The following is a 26413-nucleotide window of genomic DNA, read 5'->3' on the forward strand; positions in this document are numbered from 1 at the left end:
ATTCTGTCATTAATTGGACAAATGCAGGACATGCTCAGATAAAAGTTGAGAGGTTAAGTTGCTTCCTTTTTTGCCTATGTTGGGACTGCAGGATTGGTGTTTTTAGGTATGTAATACTGTGATTTCACAGTTCGGGACCTAAAAAACTGGTCCATGGTGGAGGAGTTCAAGGACAAAATTATTGTAGCTGCTCTGTTCTGGCAACTCTGAAACAAAAATCTGATGGGTTTTTTATTCTCTAAAGGATGAATTCAGGAAAATACTAAGAACTGGCATGTACACAAGGCTGGGCTTAGTTGACACAGTAGTCCCATCTAACTATACTATCCATGAAAATTAACAGGACTCTGGTTGGAGCTATGACCACAAAATAATGTACAAAAATATGAGCTGTATTTCATCAATGTGTAGTTTCTTTCTGTACAAAGCATTTAAAGTGCAGAGCCTCTAATCTGGTCAGAGTAGAGAGGGAAGAGTTGATACCACTAGTTAGGAGAAGCATGATCTGCAGTCACACAGCATATTCATAGAGTTTGGAATTAAGAACTATGGATTAACATGTGCCCCTCTATAGACAGGGTTTCTTTCTCTCCATGTCTTCCCCCTAGTCTTCCCTCTCCTTGCCTGATAAATACAGGTGCTTACTTAAGAAGATGTTTAGATGAGAGCCGTAGACACTGAAGAATGAAGATCCCTTTGAGATGTTTGTTCGTTTTGCTCATGCGTGTCCCTTATAGCATTTACATAACTGGTTCCGGTATCACTTTGTCAGTAAAAATTCATCTGGCATAGCAATAGTTTTTTAGGTTTTTTGCAGAACTGAAACAAATCTTTTGACATTATGGCCACAAGGCAGTTTAGCCAACTGGGTGACTCTGGGGTTTTCCTCCCACGGTAAAAATAGCTTAAACTGATTAAAGTAAACCTCTGATAGTCCAGTCAAGGAAATATGTTGTATATGATACTTCTCAAATGTTTTCAGTGGATGTAACTCTGTTGAAGTCAGTTTGAGCCAACTCAGTATCTGACCAAAACATATTGCAGAATGACAGATAAAATCAAAATCTTTCTGTCTCCAGGTCTAGATTAGCTTTTCAGCAAAAAATATTTTCCAAATGCAGAAACTTTGTTGGTAATAAAAGCAAAACAAAACAAAAACCCCACAAAAAACCTTTTAGAATTTTGTTTTATACACTCATCTTTGTCTAAAAGCCTTTAGCAGTATGACTATGTGTGCTGGTTTAAAAGTTAACCAGCAAGGGAAAATGAACTCAATTCAAAAGAGAGATTTATAAGTCAGAATAACAATTTATTAAAATAATGCAATAAGTACAATTATACAGACAGACAATTGGTTTTAATCCACAAAACCCAAATGTACAACCCAGCACCCTGGGGTATGAACAAGAGTGGTGTACCTTGGCCCACCCCCAAGTCCAAAGCAAAGGGAGAGGGGATAAACCTGCTGGTGGGAGAGCTGCTGCAGTCTGGTCAGAAGTGGTGATTGCAGTCCAGTTGAGGGTGGTGGTCTCAGTCTGGTTGAACGCGGTGGTCTGCAGTCTAGTTGAAGGCAGTGGTCTGCAGTATTCCTCTGGATCCCACGAGAGGAGGCAAGGTTCTAAAACTCCCAGTTATATACTCTCCAGTTCAGGCGGGAGTGCTCAGTCCCTCCCTCAGAGTAGGGAATTCCATAAAAGGGCATGCGGATGCTCAGTCCCTCCTCCATAAAAGGGTATCAGAGCGGGGAATTCCATAAAAGGGTATAGGAACATCTTCCCACCTTGCAGGTCTCTACTGACAACAGTTTCTGGGAAATGGCATGGAGGCTATAGAATACACAGTTTTGGGTTGCACCCATCCAGTGATGAATTGGTCCCAGCCGTTCTAACCAGGACACTATGTAGTTAGCATTTGGTGTTATTTGCTAAGAAAGTTATTTGAGTAAATTTAGATACAACATTACATAAGTGATATTTATAATTTATATTGGTGCTGGAACTATTTGTAGTCATGTAGCTTTGACTTTCCAGTACACTTGTCACACATATCTAAAAGGGAGTGATATAATTTCTTTAACTGCATCATTATGGCTAAAGCAACAAAATTTGTAATTATGAAGTGGCCCTCAGACACAGTTTACAGGTCTGCTGCTTACCAAAAACTTCCAGTAGTGACGTCAGTGAGAGCTGAAGCTTCTGCATTTGTTTTTTTAGCTAAAGAGAAAAAAAAAGAAAGAAGTAGGTATAAGAAAGAAAATCAAAGCATTTGATTTGGTGCTAGGATTTTGCATGTGCCTTGGTTTTGGCACCTTCAGAACTGACTGCGTATGAAGTGTACATGACAGCTTTAAAACTCAGATAAGCAAAGTACAGAAATACAGGAATTTGAACACAATCCCTTCCAAGTTACATTTACAGCTGTTTTTCACAATAAGACACATGCATAGCTATGTGCATATATATATAAAAAATACTGTTGCAACTGTACAGTGGCTCTTTTAAATGTCATGCTTGTGGGTGAAGAAAAAGCAAATTTTTTGTGTTTTTTTTTTTTCTTTTTAAGTTTATGGAGTATTTTGTAAGTTTAGGACTCCTTCAGAGCAATTAATGCAATCACACTAGGGTAGTTGGCTATGGTGAGTACCAGTTTACATAGTAGAATTTCAGTGCAAGGAGTCTTCATGGAAAATGTTATTATATTCTCCAGCTGAATTTGAATGAACACAACTGCATTTGTTTCTTCCTGAGAGGCATTTAATTCCTGTTGCAAAGGTTAATGAAGTACTGCTCATCATTTCTGCAGCAGCTTTCATAGCATCTTCCTCTTCCAACTAGAGTCCTACTGCAGATCAAGCATCTTCTTGGATATGAGAGGGAAAGTACTTACATCTAAACTTAAGAACTTGATGTTTGAGTAAATAAGCTGTCATTGTACTTGTTTCTTCTGCTCATTATTTGTACATATTCTTTAGAAATTGGACTCTTATGTGGCCATCATGTTCTTTGTGTCTCTGTGTGTCACATTGACCCACACTTACTCTTGTGCCGCCTGAGAAGCATAAAAACATGACAGCAAGGTCATAGAGAATTGTATTTGCCATGAAGAAAAATAAAAAACCAAACTAGATTTCAGGCTTCTTTTTTTCCCCTAGCAGTCAAAAACTACTTCAGAAGTAATTGTAAAAATTTACATTTCTGGTGATGCCACAGTAAATGAGTTTTAGATCATGCTGGTTTGATTTGTTTTAAGAAGTTAGGGTCTTTTTTGGGTTTGGGGGTTTTGGTGTTTTTTTCTCCCTGTTTGTATGGCAGTTGCTCATAGGTTTGTTTTCTTCCCTTGTCTTAGGACTTCAGCTACAGTAGACATACAGAAATGATGAAATGATGAAAATTGACAGTAAATAAATATTTTTAAAAACTAAATCCTGGTTTTAGTGTAAGTAATTGAATGTGCCTCTTCTTTTTCTTACAGAACGGTTTACACAGTATGGCCCTAAAAACCTTAGACAAGCCTGGAATAAGTAAGTATTTTTTTTAATTGCATTTTTGACTCTTCAAGGATACGATTCATGACAAGTTGAAGTTATCATAGCTAACTTAAAATTATTCTTTTCAAATAAAACAGATTTGTATTCCCAATTACCTGCAAATAGGGAGAAACTGCATAGCATCGTATTTTCTTCTTGGGGATGTTAGTTGACAAGTGTATTGAGCTCATGGAGAGATGCTGTGTTATTGCTTTGGGGTGTCAGTTTTGAATCTTTTTTTCTCTGTTCATCTATAACAATTAAGAAACTTTTAAAGAATATATTGCTAATCAACTTTTGAGTGTTGTTTCCACATAATCATGCCCTGTTGCCAGGTCCATCTGGTCATACTATGTATATATCTTAATTATCATGAATTATCATGTGTATATCTTAATTATCATGAATGAAAAAAGGTAATATGAATTCACCATGCTTTTTTTTTTCTTTCAATGTTTCCCTATTTTTTCACATTTACATTAGATGGGCATTGATACACAGGTTTTATGCTCAAAATACAGATAAACCAGGGATGCCTAAGCAGTCATCTGTATAAAGGTTACTACTAGAAGATTTCTCAGCACATGTAGAATTTTGTAGACAGGATATTTGGACCTCACTGTCTTGACCAATTAACATCTTTTGTATTTTGAGAAAGCATTCAGAGTTTGAGTTGGATGAGCAGGATCACAGCTATATCAGCAATTTGTCATGCCAGAAAAATTGTTAAAATTTTTCTACACTCTCTTTTGACCAAAATTTTTTGCAAAAAGGTTAGGCCTTTGCTGCACCAGCATTGCTGTTTTCTTTCTGGTACTAATTCAAAATTTTATTTTTGCCTCTAACTGGCTGTCTTGTTGGTATTTTACCAGGGAGTTCAAGAGATGAATCAGCAGGAGACTAAAAGCTCTCTAAGTTCACCACTGAAATTGAAGATACAAAATGTTTTGGTGAAGGAGCTTCCTTGCTATAAAGAAAGAAATTTATTGATATGAGTAGAAATCCAAATCCTTTTTCTATATCTTAACTTATTAGCAATGAAGTATGTCTACAAATGCAAAATCCATAGCATGGTCACTTGTACAAGGTGTGTTTAGGTTTATACTCACTTTGCCATTCTGTTATTTTTTCTCTATCTGCTCCTTCCCAAACCAATTCGGACTGAAACAAAGGTATTTTTCATTTAAAAAAACCCCCAATGACTTTTGAAATTGTGGTTGACTGAACAAGGAGAAATCTCTTAAGGTAGCAAGATTATTGTTAAAATTAGGTGTTAGTTGTTGGATGTGATACCACTGATGTTCATCCTTTGAGTCTAAACTTGTATTTCTGCAGTGCCAGGGATCTTTCATGACCTTGTACCTCGCTTTGCAGTACTACTGGATCCTCCGTGGTTAGCAGTAACTTCCGGATTCCTGCAATGAGGCATAAAGCTGGCACTGGCTTCAGTGCAGGCCTTCACAAAGGTTAAATGTTGCTGGCTTCCATTAATTGACTTTTAACAGTCTATGGAAAAGTTCCTGACTTGTGCAGTTCAGACTAGGAGCCTAATTTGGTGGCTTTTGTGGGTAAATCCATCTCCTGTTTACTGTAGATGGAGCAACAGGAAGATTAGCTTCACTTATATTTGGCTTTTGTGAATATCTCAAACCATTTTGCCAGTTGTTGTGATCCTTGCAGGCATCTTACAATGTTTGACTCTATCTCAATCTTACTGCTTGGAATAATGCAATTTCCGGAAGGCCACAACTTTCCTTTTAAAAATGAAGTCACTATAGTTGTCTGTATTCTGTCCTTTAACAATCAACAAACTTGCAAGTTCATTTTTAATTTGAAAGTAGTTAATGAAATCCAAAACCTTGGAAGAAGCAATTATATTACAACATAGGCAATTAGATCGGGATTGGGAAAGGACAAGGAAACTAATATTGATGTGAATGTGTTTCCTTAGTGGCATATATATGCGTAAGTAATGCGAATAGGTACTGGCATGCTATTCCATCTATCCTGCAGGCCTGGACTGAGCATTTCTATATTTCACCAGCAGTTAAACTGTTAAAATATACAGTTATGTATTAATAAGTACAATAATGGGTTTGAATTTGAAAAGTTGCTGTCTTGTAGTTCTTTCAAGAACATTACAGGAAATTTCTGTTTTCATATAATAGATTAAAAAAAAAGAAAAACAACCAGTTTGCTTAAAACAAAGCCTCGGTCTCTCAAATTTCCTAATTGACACAAGTTATTATCACATCACAGGCTGACTCAAATAAAACCATAGTTTTTTTAATTCTAAGAAACCTCTTCAAAAATATTTATACATTTTCTATGCTCTGTGCATAAAGGATTTGCAATTTTTCAGCATAAATGAAGGGATTGAAAGACTGAAAGCAATGACAATACATAGAGTTCAGTGCTTCATTTGTGTAGTTCTACTATAATAGGAAATATTCAGTGCCTCAAAATTATATATCATTTACATTTGAAATGTAAAGGATTTTCTCTTTTTCTAATGTAAATCTTTATCTGTGTGCTGTATTAGAGTGCTGTTGCTTGCACAGCTGTAGTTAAGGATGCATAAACATTTCTGTTTAAGACATCATATTCCCAAGAGTTTATAATTCAGCTGTAAAACTTAACACATGGATAGACTGATTCATTCTAGAAATTTTCTTTCTTATTGTGTTTCAAAAAGCAGCAATCTTAAAAAAAAAAAAAATCCTTTTTAACTTCCTGATTTAATTTGTTGAAGATTGTTGATTACACAAAATATGTCTCATTTAGAATTGGTTTAAGGGTAGTTGGCAATAAACATGAGACCCTTGTGGAGAAAAACATACAGGCTTTTATTTTTAAATATGTATTGGTTTTGTTACAGAGTTACTTCCTCTCAACATCTTAGTACCTTAGAAAGACATACCTTTTTTGGAAGGATTTACATGTATGCTTAAGATGTTCTTGAGGTGAAGTCCTGTTACTGCATTTCATAGGGGAGGGGTTGAGATAGAAAGAAATTTAAGAGTTTTTCACACAGAAATTGCCATAGAAACTGTACCACAGAGCATGACATTGAACTTCATGCTCCCAGACTGGAAGAGTGCACCTTTAATTTTCTAAACACAATGAAACTTTCACTATCTACTGTTTCATCTTTCAGGCACAGGCTGGCCCTTTATCTTGTTTATATATATATGTGTTTTGAGGTCCTGGCATGGAAGGGTGAGAATGTGGGTTTAGAAGTCTTCAAAGAGGCTTTTACTTCAAAATTTGTGTTATAATTCAATTCATATAAGGGGAGGTTACTAGAAGGAAGAATAATACTCTTTCAACATCTACAGAGCCAGCTTCATGTCCGTAAGGTAGAAGGAAAAGAGGCAAAAAAATCCAACCCCAAACTTCTGAAAAAGCCACACATGGTAGTCTGGAAGCAAAATATTTGCACCTGACCAACTGTGCCAGCTTCTACAAGATGTGAATTTTAAAGGCAGAGCAAGACAATGGAACAATATTGGACACAAGCCAAAAGCTCTTTAATTCCCACTCTAACTGGAAATTAGCTAAATGTATGGAATTTAACAGCAATGACAAAGTGAAACCCAGCAGACTCATTATTTAAGTCAGATCCCTAAAATTCTTAAAATAGAATTGGTCAACATTAGAGGCAACTTCTGTGAAGTGTTTGAGGGAATAATGTCACTCTCACAGTGAATTAAATTCTTTGGAGACTTCAACACCAAATTCCTTTATTGGTTGTCAAATTACTGAAAGATTATAGAGAGTATTTACTAGATAAGATGGGATCTATAAATTTTGTAGAAATGCTTATAAAGTTAGGAAAAAAAAGTTGCATTGACATTTGCTTCTGTCTAGTAAGAAGCTTCACCTGCACAGCATGACCTAACATACTGTGGAATGTAATTATAAAATGCTGGTCTAAAAAGAACTAAGATGTGGTAATCTGATCTTCCTATAGAGTCCATAATGAATTATATTTTCACCTTTTTTCCTGAACTTTTCTGTTCAATTATCTCTACACAATAAAAACCAAGAACAGCTCTGCCTTCAGAATGCAATGCAACCTCTTTCAATTTGCAAAAGCTTCTCCACAATAATAAACCCTTACAGAAGAATAACAAAAGAGAACTAATTATCCTTGTGTATATTTGGTAGGATATAAAAAGCTTTTTCAGATCCTTCTGTCATAATGGGTTGTATTGTGAGAAATTAGGTTGGAAAGAAAAGGTGCAGTTGAAAACTAATTCTGCTCTGCATAAATAGGACTACTACTTCATAATTCCCCAACATGGCTGTATTTATTATATAAATATCACTTTGTTCTCACATCCAGTCCCACTGCTGGGGATTTCTTGCTTTAACAAGATGGCCTCTGTGCTTGAGACCTCCCTTCCTGAGGGCAGGGTGTTTAAAAGTTGCATTCCAGGATGGACTGGCCTATTTTGGGACTGTTACTCAGTGAAAACTTCCTGAAGAAAGCAAAGTGAGTGAATAGAGACGAATCCATGCATTTTGAGTCTGTATTTCGTTTCAAGCATGGTACAGACTATGGAGTTGCTTAAAGCTGAGACTTGGAAAGTCTTTTTGGTTTGGAGTTCTGTTGTTTGTTTTTTTAAGAAAATCTTTGCCTTAGTGGGATTTTGGCTAAAGAAAAAGCGCTTTTCTATTTGTCACTTTTATCCCTTCACCTCTTGTCCCTTCACCAGCATTACTCATTGTAACTTAGTCTGTCATTCCACTGAAGGAATACTCAAGCTCTCTAGCACAGTAGAAACAAAGAGCTTTAGTGTTGTCATTGCAGAAACCTTTCTGATGGATAAATCCGACCAATAAGGATTTCAAGCAGTACGGAGCAGAGGTGGGCTGGCTGTATGCTCTGTGTGCAGTGTGAGCACACTGCAGGGGTGCTGGGGCTGGCCCCTCACTTGCCGGCCAGGAGGGATCAGGGGTCACGCTGGGGGAGTAAGGATGGAAACTGGACACAAAACAAGAAGATCTTTCAGAAGTATTTGTGATTTAGAGGCTTATAAACCTGCCTCTGCCTCCTGATGGTTTGCAGTGATACTGCTGCACTGAAAAAAAAAGCCATTTTGGATTTCCCGGGGGTTTTTTCCTATTTCCCACAAATACCTCGTTTCCTGAGGGACCTTAGGAATCACGTCACGACAACACCTGTGTTAACCTGCGGCAAACAGGAGCAGCCGTTCCGGTCTCTCCTGTCCGGGTGCGCTGCAGACCCGCTGCCCGCGCCAGGGGGCAGCGCCGCGCGGGCTGGGCGCCGGCGCTTCCCGACACCGCTTTTTTTTGTTTATTTCACTGCTCGTTGGGGTTTATTAAATTAATTTCAGGGTGGTGGAAGCCGCCTGTTTGCACTGAAGTGCCCTTTTTTTGTGCCTGCTTAGCTCTGTTTTCTGTGTGCGTGGCACCACGAGGGGCTCGGCGGCGGGCGGCGGGGCTGAGCCCACTCGCGCTGCGGGGTCCGTCAGCTCTGTGGTGAGGAATTACAGGGTGCTGATTGAAGCCAAAGACCGAGAAAGATCTCTAGAGTTTCTCTGTCCTCTCGCCAAGCTGAAAAATCCTTTCTGATTTATATTCGAATCTTCCTTTCAAGTTGGAGCAACCGTAAAATGCTAAAATGTTACACCTTTTAGGGAGGAGATTATTACTAACAGACCTCATTGATAGAATATTTATCCTGACATTTAATTTATTTTTACTTTATTCTAAATTCCCCCTCTTTTGTGTTGCTAAGCTTTAAGTATTGTGTTACATCCTCTTGGCCCAGTTAAAAATATTAGTAAGCCTCATAAACTCAACGACAAAAGCCCTTGTCTTTTTTTTTTTTTTTAGAGTACCAATAACTCTATGCTGCTTCATTAGTAAAATTACATTGTTACTGTCCTGTATCTTTCCCATCCATGACAGCCATGAAAATACAGCTCGAATGTACATGGATGGCCTTTGTTGTCTTCTGCAACATTTAATTCAGTATCTGGCATTGGACTAGATTTTGTTGGCATTATTATCTCTGGACCTATCCATATTCAGGGTGTTTTTTCCCTGGAAGTAATTGTTTGTAGTTTTCTATGCTCTATCTTGTTTGTAGATTTTCTGCCCACATATCTCATTTCTATTAGCTTCTTTTTACTAATTTCCTTTTCTTTTATGCTATTTTCAGCATTTAGTGTTGTCCAAAAGTTGAATCAGTATGCAGTGTATCCCTTAGTCTAGGTCATTAATAAAGATGTTAAATAAAACTGTGACTAACGCTAATCCCTCTGGGACACAGCTGGACACTTCTCTTCCAACTCAGTACATTGCCACTCATCATTACCCTTTACTTATGGTCTGTCAGCCAGTTTTCAGTCTATGAGATGGTGTATCACATCCCAGATCTTCACAGTTTGTCCACAGAGCAAGATTTTTTAATAGAAATGGCATCAAATTCTTGTTTTGTTCCACCAATGATTATGCTCATTTTAAAAAATAATTTATCTGATGTCTTATTCATGAGTCACCTCTTCTTTTGATTGCCATTGTTGTCTTATTTTTTTCCAAAATCTAATTTTGCTTCCATGCTGTCTGTTTTGTTTCTCTTGTATTTTGCTTCTATATTCTGTGTCAATGCCCAACAAATATTCGCCAAGATTCTATTATTTGAAAACCAGAAAGGAATTATGTGCATACATTTGTATTTTTTTAAGTCTAGTACAATACTGTAGAATGCAGAGCAAAATTAGATAATGTTACAGTAACTTAGCTACAGTAATAAACCTATAAAGAGGAATGAGGAAAGACAACTAAGTATTCTTGTGTAGATTTCCTGGAAAGACTTTTAAAAAGGGCCTTACATTTGTTTGCTATCCTCACTAATTCCTTAAGAATTCCTTAAGATATTGAGACATATATCAGATAGACATGTTTATTTGGTTTTTCCAGGTATATTTTTTTCAATGTATGTTCTTCATTAATGTTTTTGAATACTTTCTGATCAACTCTTCAGATGTTTCCAGTTTTTCTTTCTCCTTATGCATTTCTGCATGCCAGTGTTTTATTAATTTCTCAGAATTATGTTTTTGGTTACTCATATGTTGCTATAGTGTCTGTGTTCATGTCTTGGTTTGAAGTCTAATACTTTCTGATTGGAGGCACCAGGCATCATTTTACAGTCACGTTCCAAATTCTACCCTTTTGCTGGATTTCTGTACTGTTGGCTTTTCTGCTGAGATCTCTCTTTTCCAGATAATGACATTGCTGACAAAATTGAATCTCTGAGATGTGTTTTAAAAATATTTGTTTTAGGAATTGAAGACATACTGTGAAGGCAGTAATATAAGTGAGGTAGACCTTACTGCTGGGTCTTTCATTATTTGTATGTAGCCATTAAAGGCAAGAGTTTTCTAAATGCAGAGTCAAAATGATAGGCACCTTGAGAACTGGGTTGGCATTCAAAAGTGCTTACTGCTAAGCAACTGCTGTTGTCTTCCGTGGTTTGATATTATCCTTTGCTGTTTGTCTTGTATTACAGATAATTTTTCTTTAACTGAATAGTTTCTTTGATTCTCATCTTAGGATTTCAGAAATGTAGATAATTTTGAGAAATGGTGCAGGCAGGCAATAAGTATAATAATATGAATAATGCTACTGAGTTTTGTCACCACTGCAGGTAGTTTGAACCAATCTCAAAACCCATGCCGCTTGGCTCAGTTGCCAGCTGGAGACTTATAGACAGCAGTTAAGATTTCTGTAGTGATACAAACATCAAAAAGTATCTTAGGCAAATACTTATTTTACTGTCTTTTATGATGATTTCATGTGGGGGTTTCAGCATAATTGTGACTACCACCTTTTCTGTGGTAGGATCACAGGTATTCAAGTATTGCCGTTTATGAGCAACTCCTGTGACCGTCTCTCAAAATTCATTCAAGAAAATCACTTCCTTTCCTGCATCTTTGGTTGTGTTGCTTCATGTATCTGCCTCCAGATTTCTGACTTCTTGCCTGCCACATAGGACAGAGAAACAAGAATTTTTGCTTTTTCATCAGGGTTTTTTTTTCAATTAGTGATGCAGAAACACATAACATTGTAGGAGACTAATGAAAACAGTGATTTCTTTCAGAATTTGAAATTATTTGCTAGTTTTATAATTGAATTTTGTGATTCCTTTAAATGACCTAGCTTAGAAAATTTTAAGCTACTCTTAGAGAATTTTGAAAGATGCTGGCTGCAAGCAGGTCACCATGTATGTACGTTCAGTGCCTGCTTGACCTGTGTCAAAATAGGAAGATAGGAGACTATAATCCTTGCTGATGCATTAAAACAGAGAGGTTAGATTATGTATCTTCAGCAACACACTGTGAATAACAAGCCTCAGTACAGAGCTGGTGCACCTGTTATTGCTGGAGGGCAAAGAGGCAAGTGGTTCCAAAGGGAACTGACCTTTTTCTTTCAGGCATTGAGTCAATCCCTTATCCTAAGGCACACATTCTGCGTTAAAATTATTATAACTCTCCTGGTATTAGGCTGAACAACAGCCTCTGATGAAAATCTATGGAAAAAAACATGAAAAATATTGTGGCGATCGTAGTTTGTCTATTGTTTTTAATTAAGTCTTTGTAGGAAATATATTCTGTAATTTTGAAAGATATCACTAAATTCTTCTCTGATAAAGATGAATTTAATTAAAGTTTAAAATAAAATTTTGAAATCTTGTTTGCCTGAATTAACAGCTCACAAGATAGCAAAATGTAAATGACAGTGTTTATCAGTGAACGTGATAAAAAATCCTTTTAAATTCTGTAATGTATAATACAGTGTATATCAACTGGCTGCTACCTCAGCTGAATTTCTATCTGTAAGATCTGATTTACAAATAGACAACTTTCTGTTAAATTATTCACATCTCATAATAATTGATGTAACAGAGTTGATCTTATGCTGGTGCATATTTGATCATAAATTCAATGAAAACAGCCACCATCTTTGTGATGTTTGTCCAGCTAAATCCTTCAGTGAATAAAATAATAAAGATGCCAGCTGTGTTTGTTTTGTGATCACTACTGCAAAAGAAGGCTGAAAATACAAATGAATAAAAGACCTAATTTTTCATGTTGGATTTATAAACTTAAAATCTTAGTGCAAAGAATTTAAATTGAAAAAACTAAATTTTTACTTCTGTCACATTCTCATAAAATTATTGTTTGCTTTTTTTGTTCCTATTGTTTCAGAATCCAGAATATTTTTAAAATATTGATATTATTTGGATCCAAACTTACTAAATGTAAGGAAATCTTGCAAAAATATATGAAATTTATGGTTTTCTCTCTGACATCATTGCATGTTCACCATCATTTTTGTATTGCCTTCTTTGGTTAGATTTTTATAGCAGTCTTAAAGCTCTGTTTACTACTGTATATTGTTATTATGCTTCAAACTTAATTTCACCACCCTGACATCAAAAAATCATGCTCCTGATTATTACCGACCTTCCTTCAGCATTATGATTTTTGCAGAATACTGTTATATTCCTTTTATTTCTTTCCTATTTGATCCTTAGAGTGCCCTTGAGTCAAACTTTATTCGGCAACCACGGGGGCATAAATTTTCCTGAGATGTTGACAGATAGTGTTTGGTGAATATCATTTTTCTATCAGCTACAACCTACATCTATACTGCTAACTAAAGCAGAGCCAGGGACTGTCTTCTGGCCCTGAGGCCATGTGGCAGACCTTGGCTACAGCTCTGTTAATAACACTTGGGTGTGCATCTCCTGTGGGCTTTATGTGGTCCCCATGCAGCTGCAGATGCAGTTATTATTCCGGGGTTGTTCAGCATTAGATTTTTAAATCAAAATTTCCAGAATTACATAAGACCCATGTTGCGGATCGTAGGAATTGTGTTTTCTAGCATAATATATTTCATGCCTTCCTTGTAGGAGTCTAGTACCTGCTGCCTTTCGGGAAAGGTACCTGGCACAAGTTGTTCCCTGAACTGTGTCTAGGAGTGGGTTTGAAGCATGCTAGCTGGTGTAGGCAAAAATAATCCAGAGTCAGTGTGGGCATTCAATGGTTGAGCAATCTCCTTAGCCCTGCCTAATTTGGCAATATAGGCTTCAAGAGAGAGATTCTTACTATTCCCTGTGCACACTTGAGCATATTCCCAGTCAAGTTTCCTACTCTCATTGTAATGCTAGTCTTCTTTGTCACTTAGGCCTGAAGCCTTAGGGAGGCCTTTTGTCTTTATTTCCCTATCCCATGCTTCCAGAATGCTATATACATTTTACAATATTTTTTTTATTTCCAGCTTTTCCAAGATACTTTTTCTGTCTTCCCCAACTGACTCTGCCACTCTGATCTTGATTATTGTAATATAATTCTCATGTTCTCTCCTGATCAACACCCTTCTTCAGATCATACAAAAAGCAGCCAGTAAATTCAGTTTATTTTTGTGTATTGTTTAGCTCTCATCTGAACACTGGCCATTTCACTCCCTCATTTTGAGCTCCTTCTTATCCTTTCCAAAATCTCCATAATTTTGCCTCTTCCTCTCTTCCTTCACAAAGCCATGTATTTGCTCCTATTCCCTATTTTTATGTCAGTGATCCCTTTCTTATGTTTAAGCATTCTCCTGTCCCCTAGATAACTCAGGCAGACTCGTAACTGCTGCCTTCCTTTCTGGGAATCAGAGGGGCTTGTGCCCAGATACTGCATTTATCAGTTGTTTGTGGTCCTTTTCTCCTGGCTTCTTGTTCTCATTTTGGAAACTTCTAGGACTTGTCAGTCTCAAATACCTGCTTTCACAGAAGCTTAATGTCCATTTGGGACCCTAAAACCTAGATGTTTATTTACCATCCCGTCAGATTCAGTGACAGCACACATGACCAGACCTGTCACAGAGCTCCATGGATTCCACAATTCCATGTGTGCAAAATCTTTTGAAAATCCAGACGCTTATTTTGGATCATTAGACGTGGTCTGAGCTCTGCTGGCAGTCAATTTTTGGTGATAGCTGACTCATTGGGAAATCTGACCTTTAGCGGTCACTATTATAGATAACAATTTTCATTTTTAGTTCTTAAATCACCTATGCTGATTTATGCCTAAATAGCAGTAGCTCCCTGCGTAGCTGTCTCTCTTTCATGATACTTTGACAGGATAGGATTTGCAAAAATAGTTCAGGGTTGAGTTCTTCCCTACTGCAAGCCAATTTCTGAATGTCAGCAATGCATCCTCACACATATCTGAGTACAGGCACTTAAAACTCCACGTATTTCAGTAATTGGTAGTTAAAATATATGGAATTTGTGGCTTGGTGCTTGACCTCCAAGCTGTTTATAGGTAAAAAGGCATAACTCTTGCATTATATTCAAGCAACTTCAATACAGGGATGTGTGGATGTGTTTCACTTTTTTTAAAAAACCAATGCAAAATCATGTTCTGTTTTCTCCAAATTGCATACTAGAGAGATCGCTGTTTTCTCCTTCTATGGTGGGCTGCCTAAGAAACCTAGGGGTTTTTTCTGTCTTTAAGTTCAAAGTTGAATTCATACTTCCTTTAACAAATTAACACAAGCGTATTTGTCTCTCGACAAGTATTACTGCTGTTGGTATCAGGCACTGGATTTTCAGTCTGCCAGCTTCTCCCTACTTGAAGAGATCCTAACGTTCACTTTAGAAAGTATCTGTCTCCATTAATGTAAAGAAGGAGTGGTGTGCTAAATCAGGAGAGGGGATCTGGAGAAGGAATAGCACTTTCTGCACCACAGTGCTGATATGAATGTAGTGTCCCATCCTGTGTTCTGTTCTGATGTCATCTGAACCAAGTACCTGAGGGTCAGGGAGCTGCAGCTAGTTCTGTATGATGTCTGTCTAAATGCAGAGGGATAATAATACATAATAAGGTATTTTTGACTGCATAGCTTGAATATATTGCCCATATGCTCTCATTATAACCACCTCAGTCTCCTCCTCTCAATGTTTACTAGTTCTGCATCATTTCTCTGTCATGTCTTAGTTTAGGAATATAGCTGCAAAAAGTCCAGGATGCCTGCTTTTACATAATTGCTTAGTCTCATTGGGTTCAGCCAGGCAACTCATCCACACTAAGTTAAATACATGCATATGCCTGGAGTCTGTCTTCCTGAGCTTTCTAGGCTTAGGGCATTCTCTCTGCCTCCAAATCTCTATCCACTTTTAATGAGCTGTATAAATAAATACAAAGTACTCCTGTTGGTTTCATATCCATAAAGATATATTTTGTTAGCAGGGAGGTATACAGTAATAGAAAAGATCACACCATCCGATGTTTTAGGGAGCTGTGGGAGGACAGGACGAATAGCTGCTTCCAAATGGTTGATGGATCTGAGGCCCCAGCAAGACAGATTTGTAGGTTAACTGTGATAAATGATCTTTGGCTTCACTGACTAAAGCAAGGTCACCCTTCTCGGGGCACTGCCTGCATGCTGCAACCTTGCAGCAAACTCTTGTTGAAGAGTTCTTGAGCAAACAGACCAGTTCTTATTTACATTGGAAGGAAATTAAGACTTCTCAAAGCCAAGACGATAAAATATCAGACAAGATGGTAGAGTTGTATAAAGTAGGACTAATGTTGACTTACTAGAACATAGTTCTGTCTTTTTTTTGTTTGTTTTCTAGAGGCAATAGGTCCAGAAAGACAGCTGGATAAAGGAAGTAAAGGAAAACTTAATTTGCTACCCTAATGGGTGCACCTATTTGACAAATTTGAAATTCAGTTTGGTTTTTTTTCCTTCGGAATATTTTTTGCATGGATTTACTTGAAGAGAAGAATCCAGGCTGTGGAGGGTGGGAGGAGGAGGAAAAGCACAGAGCTTTGACTGCATTGTGTGCCAAAGGTTTATTTCAGCTATTTCTGTGTTGGGGGTTGAGGGGGTTATTCCCTCCATTTTTTTTGCCTTATGTCCGGCCAGTGAGGAAATAAATATGTGAAGAAAGAATGCTATGGAATGTTAACTCCACTGCTGTATTTTCTTCCTTTTATCATGCCCCAAGATTCAGTGAAGTTGATATAAATTCACCGTGCCTTATTTTAAAAAGCATAACAGAAAGGCATTCTTCCTTTAAGAGTCAGACTGTAAAAGGTGATTTTCTTTCACTCAGTTTGGTTTAAGCCTGTAAAAAGCATTAAGTGAAAAATCTGATATATTTGTTAGGACATTTATTGCATTGCTAACTTATATTTTCAGTTCTCAGTGAAACGTTTATAGAGAACATAAACCTTGAAGAGTTTTTGTTCAGGATTAAAGTTATATTTTCTCCATTTTCTGCTGAAATAATAGTTCATAAAATGATTGTTAGTAATTTTTTCTAGCTCTGTTTATTTTCCAAGGATGTTCTGTTCAACTTGCCGAGATTGACAGCCTTTAAAAAACATTCACCTTGATCAGAAGATTCATGCCCTTTAAAGAATTTCCAAATAATCAAAAGCTTCTGATTAGATGTCACCACTGTGGTGTTGTTCTTCATTAATTGCACTTACAGCAAACAAAGATGTTCCAGTAAATTATAAATCTGGCATATTCAGTAGTGGTCTTTCGTGGTGTAAGTAATGTGCTATGTCTTCCATAATTAGTATCTTTAATACTGGGCTAATTGGGATGCTGAAAGAATTAAGATTGGTGGTGGCATGTAAAATCTAAGAGAAGTAATTGCTAAATTCTTTCTAGGACAAAATAGTAAGGCATGTTCTAATTAAAATTTCTTTGGAAATACTTATTCTGGAAAATATCTGTATCTAAGAGAAACTGCTGAAAACTGAGTAAAATATTGTGAATTACTTAAGGTAGCCTTCTTTTAGTTTAATGAGTTAGTTGTGGTTTTAAACAGTTGCAAAACACTGTACCCAGCAGTCATGTTGCCTGGAATATCACAACCCCAGAATTCCCAGAAATTAAGGAAGTTACATGATCCTAAAACAGAAGACCACATTCTCAATAGCTTAGAGTATGTTATCACTGGCATATACAGTATATTTTCTGTTTAAATAAGCTTTTCTTCACTTTAATGTCTGCCTTGTAGACTATATTTCTTTCGTCATTTGATGCTCCAGCATATATTATCCTGGCAGAAAGATGCCTTACATCAAATGTAAGCCTTACTCTGTATCAGAATAGTATAGAACTAGGAGGGGAAATATCTGCAATATTGTCTATGAACAGTATTAACTATCCTCCTGCCACAAGTTCTCAATAGCTGGTGCTGGGTTTGTTTGGAAGGTTTCACAGCCCAGCATATTTATTCTGAGGCATCAGAGCAAGGGCTAGCCCGGGTGCATGTCAGGCTACAGAAGAACAAAACTGTTGTATATTGTCTGATTCTCTTTAAGCTTAGCATTTAAACATCAAACCTACCAAAGTAATTTTTAAGGTGGTGTGTTCTGTAATGGTGTTAATGTTCTGCTTCCTCCATGAAGCAAACCTTTCAAGCTGGATTTTACAAGCAGTATTGTGTGGAAGAAATACCTTAATACATCTGAAACAGACATGAAAAGACATCAAATCTAGTGCAGAAAGATGTTAAGGGAGAAATAGACTTAGATATAAGTTTTTGTCTTGAGTTGCATTCAGTGATGACACATACAAATGATTTTATGATCAAGTTGTAATTGAGCGTAATGGCCATTGTCAAATGTGAATTGCCTTGAGAGGCTGGATCACTTCATTGTCTAGCTTAGGTGTGACCAGACTCAGTCTCTGAAGCGTAATGTGACTCATGAGCAGTGTAAGCATCTTAATTCTCTGTTCTGAGTTCAGGAGTTGGAACTATAATTATGATTTACCTGCTGGGTTGATAGATTCTTTTAAAAATTTAAAAATTTTAAAAATTTACCAAGTGTATAAAAATATATAGCTAGAGGTAAATCTATATTAATTAAAATAGAAAGAAAACCTACTTGCCTATATTGTTAGAACCTTCATTTGTTACATTCACTTTTTTTCATTAAATGCTATTCATCTTGGCTGCTTTCCAGCTAATGGCATCTGTGCAACTGTCAAGTGAGAATTAGTTCAGAGAGGCCAGGGTTATTATTACCTTCCTGGAATGTTCTGAATGAACTTACCTCCACAGCCTTCCAAATGGGACTCTGAACTCTGCTACATCGACATTAACAACAATACCAAGGAATCAAATACTGATACTTTTCTTTTTATCTCTGTGCCATATCAGTGCATATTTATCATTGGTTGTCATGGCTTTTATTGTAATAATAAATATTTTGACGCTCTTTTCAGTACTTTGGTGGATAAGACTGCTGTGATATGGTAATATAATTAAAAGGAATCAAATTCTTTTTTAAATTTCCAAAGAGACCGTTTCATACAGCCCCATGGAAATGATGATGGTCTGAAGACTGTGGAGTGCAGTGTTGTGCAGAAGCACAGAGCAGGGGTAGATGCTGGGAGCAGCATAGCCATGTTAGTGCAGACTTTGCCCCAGTCTAGCTCATCCAAGAAGCCTGAGCAAGATGTTGCACTAGTATGGCAATCTTGCTTCTAGTGAGGTACTGAGCTGCAAGAGCGCAATTAAATTGATGGCCTAAGGAGCCTGGAGACTGGATTTTCCTACCCTGCGTGCGTAGAGAGCTCAGTGTTTCTGAATCTAAACCGTTGCCAGTATCTCAATTTGGGATGCAGGTGTAGGGGACTATCTCAACACTGACATGTCATTCCTGTGGCTCTGTTTGATTTTATTATTTACTGTATAGTTTGACTTGAGGTACCTCTACACTATGCTGTAGAGCAAATTCTGTATTTTGTGATTGATCAGCAGTGAGTAAAACACTGCTTCAGTGAGCCTTCAAACAGCTTTGTCTCTCTTTGTTCATCAGTTTTAGTCCTCGATACCCTCTGTGTAAAACACTGAAAAAATGGTAACGTCTTTACTCCGTTAGATGCTCATCTTGAGGTACCGTTTTATGCCTTTATCTGTGTCAAAAGCTAAAAGCATCGCATCAAAACTTGTGTTCACTTGTTATGGTGGTTTCATAATGGCTAAATAAGCTCTACAAAAGCTCCATGGAGGCACATCAGGCACGTTAGGGAAGCAGCTCCTGCATGCTGGAGCTGGCACGTCAGGTCTTTGAAGACGGTAGGTGTTCTCGGCATGGCTGTAACAACAGAAAAGGCTGTTGTATTTTGTAAAACTGAAATGCTACTTAAGGTAGGCCCTGCTCTGTGTGCCACATAGCTACTGCTAATACGTTGGCGTGCATATTCAGAGATACAAACTATCAAGGCACATGAGGGTATGTCTGTATCTGCTGATCAGAAGACAATGAGTTTGCAAAGAAAGCATTAACTACAATATATGGTGCTGTACAGTGCCAGAACCCAGGAGAGGCTAGAGCCAAGGACAAGGGGGAAAGATTGCTGTCCTCAAGGAGACTTGGGTGAAAATGGGGAGTACAACCATTGTGACAGTGTGTTGGTAGTGAGGTACCAAAGGGACTGTACAGGAACCCTGTTTTTGAGGGGACCACAGCATCCTCTGTGAAACGAGCAGTGTATGGCTACTGTATGGCCTGCCTGATTTACACAAATTTGTTTGTTCTCTTCATACCATTAAACTTTAAACTCTACTAAATGGTGTGATTGTTCAAGTTAACTGTGGTTTTGTCTTTCAGCATTTCAGGTTGCAAAAAATTGCTTAGAATAAAGAAGCAGAGCTGAGATTTCCGAAGGGAATCAGGTGCCTCACTTCTCTAGGCCATGCTATTAGTGCCAGTTGAGAAATTAATTAATGATACATTGTAAGCATCGTATCTTCACATAGAAAATATGCACAGTAAACGATTTTTGCTTTGGGAAGTATTTAACTCATGCTGTTAAGACCATATAGACAACATATTATCTCCACTTGTTTCAATGCCCATTTGTCTTAATTATTAATGTGAATTTGCCCTGCCTTCTTCACTGCGTTTAAAAGCAAATCACCCCAAGTTCAGAAGTTCACTGCACATGCCCCAAACTTTTTTTTCTCAAGAGCTTAAAGCAAACTTCAGTGATCTTAGTCATGTTCTGCTTGACCAAATACTGACCTTCCTCTGCAGTAGAAAGATATTTAAGCCTGTTTTCTGAAATTAAATCAAATTGTTGTAATCCAATGAGATTTACAACTGCTCAAGTCTAGTCAGATTCATATATGTTTCAAGTGAAACAGGTTCATATGGTGTTTGTTTTTCTTGAGCTAAGGTGTTAAGCATTTGGGATTAAATTGAAAATCAGTGTGTTTCACGACTGTCATCAGAGTAGGTATGTAAAAATATTCCAAAAAATATTTCTCAAAACAATATCTATATATTATTTAATGCTCATTGCCAAAGGTTTCTCTGTATTCTGCTGTACACCACATTTTCTGAAAGTATGTATGCTGTCATGGCTAGTAACTGTTCCTCAGTGATTAGTGTGACAGTAAGTGAAGCGTGAATATTGAGACTTGCCATATCATGCATGCCAAGTTCCTATATGGCCCAACTGCTGTGAGACAAAACATGCTATTATGTTTTAGACACAAAGCCATATTGTATGAAATTCCATCCTGTCTCGTACTGAAGGAGGTGTATTTAAAAATCAAATTTTTTTTTCTTTAGTTCTTTTTGTTAACTTTTCTGTATTAGGTATTTAACTACTGAACCCCATCAGAAAATTTAGCCTTTGGCTCTATTAAGGAATTGTGTTTCAAGCTTAAATCAGGCAAATTATTAATATTTTAAGGAGGATATTTTAAAGAGACTATTGGTAAAAAAAAATAACGAGAGAAACAGAAGCAAACGTTCCAACGTTCCAAACCACTGAGGTTATGCACTGAATGGGGTTTTCCGAACAATTCCGGTGTAGCATATGTAATTTAAATACATGATCATACAGTGCATTTTTCATAAGTAAAAGAATAGCTTGTCTTTAAACAAAGCAGCAAAATTAGTCATGCATTCCACTAAGGCATCAGTTTTAATACTGACAACCTTAGGAACCCACATGCACATGCTCTTTGCAGTGTCCACTGATTTCCAGAAGTGACCTTCACAGAACACATGAATTTTGGACAAGATTTTTTTCATTGCTGTGCAAAGCTCCATAAACAAAATTAGACCTTTGATGTAGAACTTTAAAGATACAGCTGAGTCTAGGTGAAAGTGATAATTTGATCCATGAGTTACTTGGATGATCTTTGGCCTGTATTACACGGGAGGTGACACTAGATCATTATGGTCCCTTCTCAGTTTAAAATCCATAAATGCTTGGAACCATAATACTAATAATGTAGCAACTGAAATTTCAAAGAACTAACAAACAACTAACCCCACACCCACATTCCCAGCACTACCTGGAGTATGATTAGTGCAGGTAAGTCTAATAATTATAGGAGATTGAACTATTTTTGCAGACTGTGCAATGAATATAGTCTTTTTTTCTATGTAATAATTATAAAACCAGCTCTAATTGTGGCTGATTTATTCATAATTATTTAATTAGTTGATGTGATTATGTTGCAGCCCTAGATATTTTTGTTGAGTTTATATTGTATTAATGGATAATCTGCTGATTATTTGATGCTTATCTTTGGTTTCTTGATTGATTTCAGTAAACAGGTATCTTTTTTGTGTCTAAACTGGGAAGGTGACTTTGGATTTCTAAACTGTTCCTACTCCGAATATTTTCCATTTATATAAGTTAATCTGATTTTCTTGCCAAAAAAAAAAATCTTAGCAGTATGCCAGGTATGCTGGTGATCATTAATACAGTCAAAATGTCAGCATTTCTCTGTTCGAGGAACTACGGTGTCATCCATAATTTCACTTGCAATTCAGAATTAGTTAATCTTTGAATGTTATTTTCTCTTGCTCTGCCTTCATTAGCATCTTCACTATACCTATGGGTCAGCTAATGAATGGTGTAATTCTTATATTGGAGAGTAACGTTTCACTACTTACTTAAGTGACCTCATTTTTCTGAATTAACAGTAGTGCTAATTCAAGACAGAGCAAGTTTACTATTGTTCTTAAAAAGGATGCATTTACCTCTGTGGGGAAAAAACTTATATTGGTGAAATGCATTGCCAGAACCTCTGAACGATTAATTGGTGCAGGGGGGCTTAGGATCAAGACAGGCCTCACAGACTTAATATAATCACCATTCCATGGAAATTTTGGATTTGTAGAAGAATTAATATCAATTCTCCCTGAATATTTACTCCTCCCTTTCCTTTCTTTGTTACAAGTAGCCTTTTCTTTTGGTATTTTGCTGTGTTCTGTAATAAAATTATCTGTAATTTTTACAAAAGTTTAATGAACAATTTCGACAATCTGGTAGTAAATGCTCTGGAATTAATCTAATTTATAATCTAATTTATAGGCAATGACTGTTTCATTCAAGATGTTTCTGTTTTGTCATGAACTGAAAATGAAAACAGAAAAAATTATGCCCATCAGAAACAGTGGAGTTCAGCTGTTTAACCTGAAATAGCAATTCTGAATCCTAATCCTGGGTGTTCTATAAAATTATGACTGATGAGATACAATGTCCCAAAGTGGTCAGCACTCCTGGGCAATTCATCCCTGGGCAATTTCTGGACCAATTTCTGCCAGTTCTCAAGAAGAGATCAGATAGGCACAGTATTCAAATTTCTATCTAGCATGCAGTTGCTAGAAATTAAAAAGACAGCCAGTGGCATATTTTTTGAATGATTGCAAACATCAGCATATCATACATATGCCAGCACATAATTTAGTAGAGATGTTTTTGACTTTTAATTTATTTTATTTTTCACACCGACTACAGTATGGACATGGACAAAAAGTTGTCTCTATGACATTTGTAACTTAAAGGTCTCAGTGCAATAACAATTTATTTTTTTCATTTAGTGTTTTCAGTGTTGTCCGTTCTTTGTTGAAGAGACAGTTTTCACCTCTGCATACACTGATCCATATAAATTATGCCATGTCAACCTGGTAAAAGAGTAATGCTATTTAATCCATCTTCTTGAATTTGTTTTCTGGAAAGTCAGTTTGAGCTGAAAAAAAATGAACATTTGCATGAAACATGCTGTAGGATTATTGATTTCCGAGGATAACATCATCTTTTTCAAATACTGTGGTATTTTGGACTGAAGTTGGGAAAACAGTGCACTGCAAAATAGATACTTTGGCATTTAACCAGCAAGAGATCTTTACTGAGCATGGTTGAATTTATGAAGTTACCTACTAATAATAGCGACATGGTGTTGACAAGATTTAGCATCTCTTTTTTGACTGCATATTACAAAAAGTTTGGTAGCTTTGGAAATGTAGGAGGCAGCTGTAGGTTAGTAGACCCAGGCCACATATTACTGATTACCATTTTACTTTCTCCCCTCCAAGTCTATTACTTTTAGATTATATTTTCTTATAATATTCCCAAGAATATAGCTCCCAATGAAACAATAATTTTTCTCAGACTTCTCTAGGAAGCTTAGGAAAGATAATTCACGTACAGTTTAATGTTTGCATTGCTTTAACACTTAATGAAGAGTCAACTCCCTGCCATATGAATTTATGAACAAGTAAGAAGTCAGTACTTCCCAAAAGACAAATGTCTTTATGAAACATGATGCGAATGTTGCAAGTTAAGCACCATTGGATTTTAAAATTTGATACTCACAAAGTTGTATAAATGTTGCTGTCATTGTAAGCTTGGATTTCATGCATTTAGATAGTAATAAGCATTTGTTTCCAGCACTGTACATTTCAGTCTGTCAGTATGCTCAATAAAACCTAAATGGAAGAATCAAAACAGTTGCTTTCAAGATGCTGTTGCTCATGATGCTTTAGCATACTAGGCAGAGTATATGTGATATGGTATATTGTATGCTCTGTAGTTGTAAAATTTGTATGAATTTTGAGCTGTCAATACATAAATAATTCATTAACTCCCTAACCTTGGCCACGCTCCTGGGCATCAAGACTTGGTGTTTCAACTTGCTGACTGCATGGAATTAGTAAACAGAATAATGATACTGTTTTTCAGGAAAACCTTCTTGTTTGTGTTTCAGGCTGAGCCATGTGAACCACGCAGAAGATCTAGCCTCCAAACTACTCCAGTGTTTCCCAAAGAACAGATTGTCAGCACAGGCAGCTCTGAGCCATGAGTATTTCAGTGATCTGCCCCCACGGCTATGGGAGTTAACTGATAGTGAGTATAAGCACCTTGAAATGGCTTGAAAACAAAGATGCTGGTTCATACAGATGCATTTGTGTATGCTAACCCTCACACGCAGACAGCTTCATGGACGTACACAGCCACACACAAAATATGTGACTGCGATTGTGTAGATTGAAATTACATAGTTAGCTTGACACAGGACAAAATGGATTCTTTCTTTTTGCTATCTCTGCTCTGCAGTGTGCAGCCTGCTATCTTTGTATTTGATTATGTGTGCAGCCAATAGAATTCTCTGAATTATTATAAAGCAAAAGGAAAATAAAATTTACATATTTAGTGCTTTTCACTTTATAAGATACAGTACTTCTTAACTAGCTGCAGCACGCAGGATAAAAATCCAGCTGTGTTTGATTCACAGAATCTCTGTATGTTATAACAGTAACCTTTAAGAAAGGACTTGGCATTCGGAAGTGTGAAAAACACCAAGTAGACAATGAAGTAATTTGATGAATTAGACTGTGTACAAAGAGATGATATTCTTAACTAAGAATGCTTTCACTATTTACATACATCTTTTTATTTCTTTCATTAAACAAAACGCATTCGAGTTGACTTGGCATAAATATTCCTATCATCATGTATGCTGCCAATTATCTCTTTAGTAATTGTAAATCTTTTGTATTGTACACATCCATGTCATTTTTCAGTGTTAAAATCACACTACTATTTATTCTGGGGAAAAAATACTATCATACATGATATTTTTTATTCAGAGAAGGTTCTGTTATTAAAAATAGGTTTCATGAAGCAATAGCAGCATTTTGCTTTAACTCAGTTTGGTAAAGAAACACATGTTTGCATTGGAACACTGTATGTTCTTTTCTGCTTTCAAATATACATCCATTAGCAAAGGGTCTAAATCCAGTACTTCAAGGCAGAAGACTCAGAGATGCAACAATGGAACATGTGTGCGTAACTGTGGCTGATTTAAAAGTTTGCTTGTAAAAATTGAGCTCCCTTTCTGAATATTAATGCATTGTAGAATCTGTTTACATCAGTGTCAGCATGAAAACTTTCATCTTCCAAAGGTTTATCTTTTCCATCCTCAACAGCAGTAGTAGTCACATTTTGAGCTATTTCTGTGGCCTGGCTGTCCAAGTACCCTACTCCCAGCTCTACTCTGAAGAGTGCTCTCCCATTCATAAAATATGAACATTAAAATCAAAATAGCACCATTAATTTTTGTCCATCACTGTCATAGATTGTGTCCTTGCTCTGCAAAAAGATTCCCAGTTTCCCCCTCTGCCATGCTGACCCACCACTCAGTTTGCTGACCATGGTACTTGATAGGCAGAACATGGATTCAGTGTAAATGAAGGCTTCTGTTGAAAGTCTGCCATTGCTGAAGCTGATGCAAAGAGGTTCATTTCTTCAGGACTAATGAAACATCAAGAATGCCAGTTCATTTATCCTATTTCCACTAAATGGAAAACAAAAATCACTCTGCAGTGGCGACATCTCAATCCTTCTGACTGTGTGATTTAGTCTAGCCAGGATTTTGAATTCTGAATTCTGCAGTAGTACTTTTCTGTTAATATGGACTTATTACCCACTTGCCACTTAGTTTATCAGTCAGTGGTTAAATCCAGTTCTATCAGTGAAGTAAATGCCTACACATTATCACTCTGCAGCAGGCTGCCA

At 36.8% G+C, this 26413-nt stretch overlaps 1 protein-coding gene across 3 annotated transcripts in view; it reads left to right on the forward strand.

Moving 5' to 3' along the window:
- The window catches only part of CDK14 (cyclin dependent kinase 14), a 313384-nt gene that overhangs the window by 223362 nt on the left and 63609 nt on the right, over nucleotides 1–26413 (forward strand). For all 3 annotated transcript variants that reach the window (XM_027684701.1, XM_027684704.1, XM_027684703.1), the window contains 2 exons: nucleotides 3472–3520; nucleotides 24603–24742. In XM_027684701.1, coding sequence (XP_027540502.1) covers nucleotides 3472–3520; nucleotides 24603–24742 — 189 coding nt within the window. The remainder of the gene's footprint in view (nucleotides 1–3471; nucleotides 3521–24602; nucleotides 24743–26413) is intronic.

The sequence above is a fragment of the Neopelma chrysocephalum genome, unplaced genomic scaffold (genome assembly GCF_003984885.1).
Source record: "Neopelma chrysocephalum unplaced genomic scaffold, ASM398488v2 Primary Assembly neopelma1_67, whole genome shotgun sequence".
Taxonomy (NCBI): domain Eukaryota; kingdom Metazoa; phylum Chordata; class Aves; order Passeriformes; family Pipridae; genus Neopelma; species Neopelma chrysocephalum.